We start from the raw sequence: 6,474 nt of genomic DNA, 5'->3' as shown, positions 1-6,474 counted from the left end.
TACTAGTAGCAAGGTTTAGTCCCTCTCAGAGGGCTGTAGTTTCTGCAGTAAAAGCAGGTTGTCAAACTTTTCTTGGTCAATAATGGAGACACGATATATGGGCATTGAGCTTTTCGTGGAGGTAATTTTTTGTCCGATAAAGTTCGTGGTGGTAATTTAGGTGAAACTTCTCAGAGAGCTAACAGAATGAATGTGCTGAGACAATCGCTTGCAGTACTACGCATACGTATTGCAGACTAAGAAATGAAGCGCGTCCATGGAAGGATCTAGTTCTTTTTAGGCAAAATTTTCCCTATCCTTCACCTTCACCTTGTCAAATTCAACGACAGTGTTGATAAAAAAAAAACTTTAACGACATCAGACAAACCAGACGAACCAAGCCCAATACACGGTAGGCCCAGCCCGGCCTGGACCATTAACGGGTTTCCTAATAAGAATCTAATTAAACCTAGCAGCATTCACACCAATCCAGCGCCGCACGCGGAGCAGAAGCGGGGCGGCGAGGAATGGCCAAGTCGGGGAAGCGCCGGACGAGGACCTCGCCGCCGGCCACCGCCCTCGCCTCCACAATCACCACGTCCTCCACCTCATCCTCCACAAACCGCGAAGAAACCGCCTCGCCATCGCCGGACATCCTACCGGAGCTGATCGCATTGATCGCGAGCCGGCTGACGACCCTCGAGGACTTCTTCGCCCTCGTTGCCGCCTGCCGCGCCTACCGAGCTCACCTCCCGTTGTCATCGTCCAACCTCGCCTCGCAGGGTCCGCTCCTCCTCATCCACCAGAAGGCCTCTGCCTCGGAAGCGCTCTACCACGTCCCCCTCCGCCGCATCCTCCGCTTCCGCCTCCCGCGCACCCCCGTGGCGGTGGCCCATGGACGCCGCAGCCCCACCTGCTTCAGCCGGCTCTTCACCCCCAAAGAAGTCACCCTCACCTGCTTCCACTCCTTCGGCTGCCGTGTCGCCATCAGAAACATCTTTACCGCCAGCCGCCCCGAGTTTCGCATCTGCCATCTCCTCACAGGCGAGCGAGCCCGCCTGCCCCATCCCCCTACACCCATTGGATGTGTTCTCTTTTCTGGCGACTTAGTCCTCGCCTTCATGCCACGGCACCGTTACATCTCCTACTGCTGTATTGGGGATGCTCAGTGGCAAGTGGCGTGGTGCGACGAAGGCTACCACCCTTACAGTCTGATGTTCGTGAAAGGAACCCTCTACGCGTTGATTTATCCAAATTACCGTCTTGCTGTTGTCGAGCTTAACAACAATTCTATGGTATTGTCGTTTCTTGAGGATGAACTTAGCGCACGGACAGTTCCAGATAGTTCGGTGGCCTTGCTCGCAGAGTGCCATGGTGAGATATTGCTAATTGTCAGAACCAAGTTGTACCATGTTTTCAAGTGGCAATCCGGGGAGAAGAAGTGGGCGAGCACTGACAGCCTTGGTGGTTGTAGCTTGTTCTTTAATAGGCATGAGTTTGCTGGTTGCCTTGGTCCAGATCATCCAGGAGTTCGAAGAGACTGCTTGTACTTTACTGGAAACTTTGGGTACTGGAGTGAGTATTCTTTGGTTGATAGATCTTTGCATGAAATTCTTGCCGACTACCCAGGGAGACCACTACGGGAGGATTGTTTTCCACTGGCTTGGGTCCTTCCAAGCATTTGTTGATGTAGTACAAGGTGTATAAGAACTGCCCAGAAGTTCTCAAGGTACATTTGCTCCCTTGTAACTTGTTAATGCATTAGTTTTGGAGTGTATGTTTGTTAAAATAGTCAAGGGTTCTTTAGCAACAAATGTATATGAATGGATATCTCGCTTACTATCTTTTTCATATATTTGACAGTATTGTTCATCAAATTAGTTTTGGGGCATGGTTTGCTTATTCTGTAATTGATGACAGCAACATCTAATAAAATGGATATTTAGTAAATGAATGGAGACCATCACTTCCCTTAATTGAAACCCATACATGCTGTAGAGGGAGATGGCAACCTAAATAAATTTCTTGTTGGGATTGCGTAGAAAGGCTTGGGTAGTTCGTGGCATGGCTAGAATTTCCCTCCTACACCTGGTGGCGCGGAGGGAAGACAAGGTCGATACAAACTAATAATCAATAATATGCACATCCCTTCCCCTTACAGTGTTATTATATCTATCTATTTATCTTCATCACATCATGGATATGACGCTGAAGAAAACAATGGCATGCACATAGGAAGTCTTGCACTGTATCGAGGTTGCCAAACCTATGCAGGGGCCAAACTATGCAGTTCACATTAAGACTATAACAAAAGTTTGTGATATTAGTAAGGATTTCTAAGAGATGGATTTTATTTGTGAAGGCCGTGAGTCCAATGTAGATGCAAATGTTTAGTTAAGTCATCGCCCGCCTCAGAACTTTAATCTTTGTATTTTGATAAGACATATTGGAAGGTTGATGAGAAATCTCGCTTTTGCTGTTGGAAAGAATCCATTTGTTACATTGTTTTTTCAGTGCTAAGTTTGGAGTATTCTTGCTGTTGCTTTGGATGTTGGATGAATTACCCTGTAAGATGATGAGGCCTGGGTGTTAAATTTTTATGGGGTTGAGGGTTTCTGGTGGTGTTGCAGCGTTGCTTGCTTGAGTAATATGTACCCTGCTAAACGCACTGCTGTTATTTCCATGATGTTCACATGTGCTGTGTTCTTGGTCTGCCTTGCAGAAGAGAAATCTTAACCAACTGATGATGGATGGGGAGAGGCCGATTCAGTATGCTTTGCGGTCCGTTGCCTGATGAAGAGAACCATGGCTCTTTTGGTGGGCTGGTAGTCGTTTGCTCTCGTTTTTCTGTACACACGTTCTGTGTGTAAACATAATAACTCTTGTGCGTTGAACTGATTCTATGTTAGCCACTAATCGGTGGTCATTACAATGAAATGAAGTTGGGTGTGATGGGCATTATATTGATATACTAATAAATGGGGCCCAAAGATGATTCCACTGACATGATACTAGGGAAGGTCTAAAATACTCTTGGATTAATTCCCTGCAGAAAGGAAAATCTTGGATTTTCTTTCTTATTTTGCACATAAGAGTAATTTGTGCCTCGGTCCCCAAATAAGAAATTAAAGAGAGTTACTTTTCCGCTCCTAGAAATAGAATAGTGCCAAATGTCAACACACATAGTTAGTGCATTCATCTGCAAGAAATTTATTCGAGTAGAACATCGCTCGCGTGGTCACTGTAACAATTAATGCTGAACGTGGTGTCAAACAGAGACTTTGTCTTAGGGCCAATTTTTTTGGGCGGCTTAAAAATAAGCTGCCTCTAGCCAGCTTAAAAAATAAGCCGCTCTCAAAATTTGTTGAGGCTTCTAAATTATTAATCACATAACTAATTCAAAAGCCCCAATGAATGAGCGAGACAGCTTATGAAAAAAGCTGGGGAAGAGGCGGCTTATTTTTTAAGCCACCGAAAGAACTGGCCCTTACTTTGGACTACCGAGGGATGTCAACTGCTTGACCTGTAGTGCAACTAGCGCTCGGTGCATCTGCTGGCGTCTGTATCTCTCATCTTGGAGCTAACAGTATTGTTATACCTATATATGGCCATGGTAAGTACCTAGAGTCTTACACAGACCCACAAGGCACAACCCATGACGATGATGGCCAAGCTTGCCGTAGTGCTTGCGCTGCTCGGCTCCATGGCGCCTACGTGTGAAGCAGGGTACGGGTATCCGAACCCAACACCTCCTCCTCCTCCATCGCCAATGTGTACCGCGACAATATCAAGCCCACAGCTGCCCCAAATACTATCAAGGCCTCCACCGCCTCAGATACTATCAAGGCCTCCTCTGCCCATCCAGAATATTTCAAACCCCCCACCCACCCAGATACTATCAAAGCGTCCACCGCCCACCCAAATGCGGCCAAAGCCTCAGTCGCCCATCCAGATAATATCAAGCCCTCCACACACCCAAATACTATCAAGGCCCCTGCCGTCTATCCATACAATATCAAATCCCCCACCGCCATAATCTCTAGGCCCCACCCATCCACCTAGCTACTACCAAAGCCCTCGCCACTCACCCAGATAATATCATGCCCCCGTCATCCACCTAGATATAGTAGCAAGGCTGATAACTATGAACCCTCCACCACCACCGCCATCCTCACCTAGTCGACCGTCACTCACCCCGATATCAACAAGACTGCCACCTCCCATGTTGAGGTTGTCAAGTCTTCTGCCACCTATTTCGTAGACTCTTAGTCTTCCACGACCACCGCCAGCACCAAGCCCTCCACCACTGAAACCTCATGCATTTCCTCATTAAGTCATATGTTGCATTTGTGATGGCACCAGACAAAAGTAATTAGGTTTCAACAGCTTAGGTGAGGAATTGACGAGCAGAGTTCAGGCGACAATGGTGAGGTTGGGGTTATCAAGTTTTAGACCATGAGCAACAGTGGGATCATGAGGAGCTCGGCGCTCGCATGTTAGTTTGTTATGGTGGCTAAGCAAATCAGTGATTGCAAGTTTGTCGACCCTTTAGAATTAAAAATAAGTTCATGATTCCCCTTGTGCTTTTCTTTTTTTACTGTTGCTATGTTTTCTACTTTTGCAACACCCTTTAATGATAGTATGAATTCTCTCATTATTTTTGCACTTGTATCATTGTGCTTTCCAATCTTTTCATATGAATCTTCTTTGACCAACAATCCGGAGATCCATTGGGTTCCTAACTACTAAGGGCATCTCCAACGGCAACCCGCAAAATTCCTCCTGCATTTGTCCGCGGACAAGGGGCCAGTCCGCAGACATGGATGTGGGAGGCCACCATCCAATGCTAGCAACATAAATTTTGACAACAACTCGAACCAACTAGATGAAATTCGATCAAGCTGGGCAAATTTTGATATAAACACGGCGGATTTCATTGAAACTAGGATAATTTGTACATAAAATCGGAGATATTTCGTCCCGTGAACTAAAAGCCTTAAAATAAAACCCTAAACCATCCTATACTTGACAGTGGCATAGTAGGCCATGCTGGGCTGGCCGACGGCTTCTCCTCCGTCATCAGTGCCTGATACGGCGGTGGCGTCGTCGTCGTTGGGCTTTAGGCGGCGGCAGGTGGCGGCATGGCGACATGGCTTCTCGCGGATGATCCTCTCCACTTCCTCATGCGCGGTGTGCAGTGCGGTCGCGGCCACCGAGGATGTGAGCTGGGGGAGAGAGTGGCGGTCGTTGGAGGAGGCGTCGTTGCCGGTGCTGATCTGGGCGAGGGACCATTCCTTGCCATACCTGGCCATCTCCCGCTCGAGGCGGCAGAGACGGCGCTTGTCGTCCCTGACGACATGACGGAACGGTCCACGGGCCAGGCGTACGCCAGGTCCGGGTCCGTCTCGAAGTGTGGTGGCGGGACGTCCGAGTCCGCGAACTAGGACTGGAGCGCGGCGTTGCGCCTATCTCCAACCGGCGCTGCGCCCGGTTGGCGTACTCCTACACTTTAATGGCCCTCCGGGATAACGAACAGCTGTCATCGTCCCTGTCGCTGCCAATGTAGTTTGCAATGCGACCGTGCGCCTTGGGAAGGTGCAGCAGTGCGCGGTGCTCCTCCTTGACAATGCGTCGGGGCGGCAGCGAGTGGCGCTCCTCCTTGACAAAGTGTTGAGGCGGCTGCGAGAGACGCTCCTTCTTGACACACAGGGGTGGCATGAGAGCCGCTCGTCCTTCACAGAGCATCTTATTTGGACGCTGCAGCTACACAGCGACGGAGAGCGTGGAGGGGATGTTGGCTCCAGCTTCACGGGGAGGAGCGTCCCTGGTGGCGGAGTCGAGCCATTGATGTGGTTGACGGAGCGACGGAGCATCAGCTTCATCTGCTCCTCAGATTCCATGTTGGTGGCAACGTAGACCTGGCCCGGCACCACTGTCGCGAACTGCGGCGGCGGCTATTGGTCCTCCTCATCGCCAGAGGAGGTGACGATCTCCGCCTTCTTCAAGGAGCCGGGCGCCGATGAGGATGACGGCCCCAGAGTTCGAGCGCAGCATCGCGACGGTCCGCCAGATCTTGCCCCGGAACTGCATGCCGGCGCCGACACCCTGAACTTGCCCATCGACGAAGATGTGGGAGGGAGATGGGCGGGGAGAGGGGAGGAGGAGGAGGAGGAGGAGGAGTAGGAGGAGGATGCGATGTGGACAGCGCCGGAGCGCGGTTTATATAGCCGCGACCAGGTCATGCGAAGGGCCGGTCAGCCGTTTCAATGTGGAGCCGCGGCCGGAGTTGGTTCCTCGAGAAACTGTGTCCGTATTGAAGCATCGGTTGCCGAGAGGTCGCATCGGTCAGCGCCACCCTCCCTTCCTCCGATCACATCATGGCATCGATGCCATCCTCCGCGTGCTTTGTGTCGGCATGAATGCTGCACCGTAAGTAGCGTGTCATCAGAAGGAACAAGCGGGAGGGATGAGGTAGGGCGGTCAGAAGCGGGCGTG

The 6,474-nt window shown here is 50.2% G+C and overlaps 1 protein-coding gene across 1 annotated transcript; it reads left to right on the top strand.

Annotated features, from left to right (window-relative positions):
- The first annotated feature begins 477 nt into the window (after positions 1-477).
- On the top strand, positions 478-2,895 carry LOC123066620 (uncharacterized). The gene is made up of 2 exons (XM_044489668.1): positions 478-1,708; positions 2,702-2,895. Exon 1 carries the CDS (start codon positions 507-509, stop codon positions 1,665-1,667), a length of 1,161 nt encoding a protein of 386 aa, XP_044345603.1. The 5' UTR covers positions 478-506; the 3' UTR covers positions 1,668-1,708; positions 2,702-2,895.
- Positions 2,896-6,474: the final 3,579 nt, after the last annotated feature.

This window comes from Triticum aestivum, chromosome 3B, assembly GCF_018294505.1.
Source record: "Triticum aestivum cultivar Chinese Spring chromosome 3B, IWGSC CS RefSeq v2.1, whole genome shotgun sequence".
NCBI classification, from domain to species: Eukaryota; Viridiplantae; Streptophyta; class Magnoliopsida; order Poales; family Poaceae; genus Triticum; species Triticum aestivum.
This window is presented reverse-complemented; position numbering and strand designations above follow the sequence as displayed.

What these genes read in the sequence shown, in the direction of transcription:
- LOC123066620 (XM_044489668.1), top strand. Translation starts at nt 507, where the DNA reads ATGGCCAAGTCGGGGAAGCGCCGGACGAGGACCTCGCCGCCGGCCACC.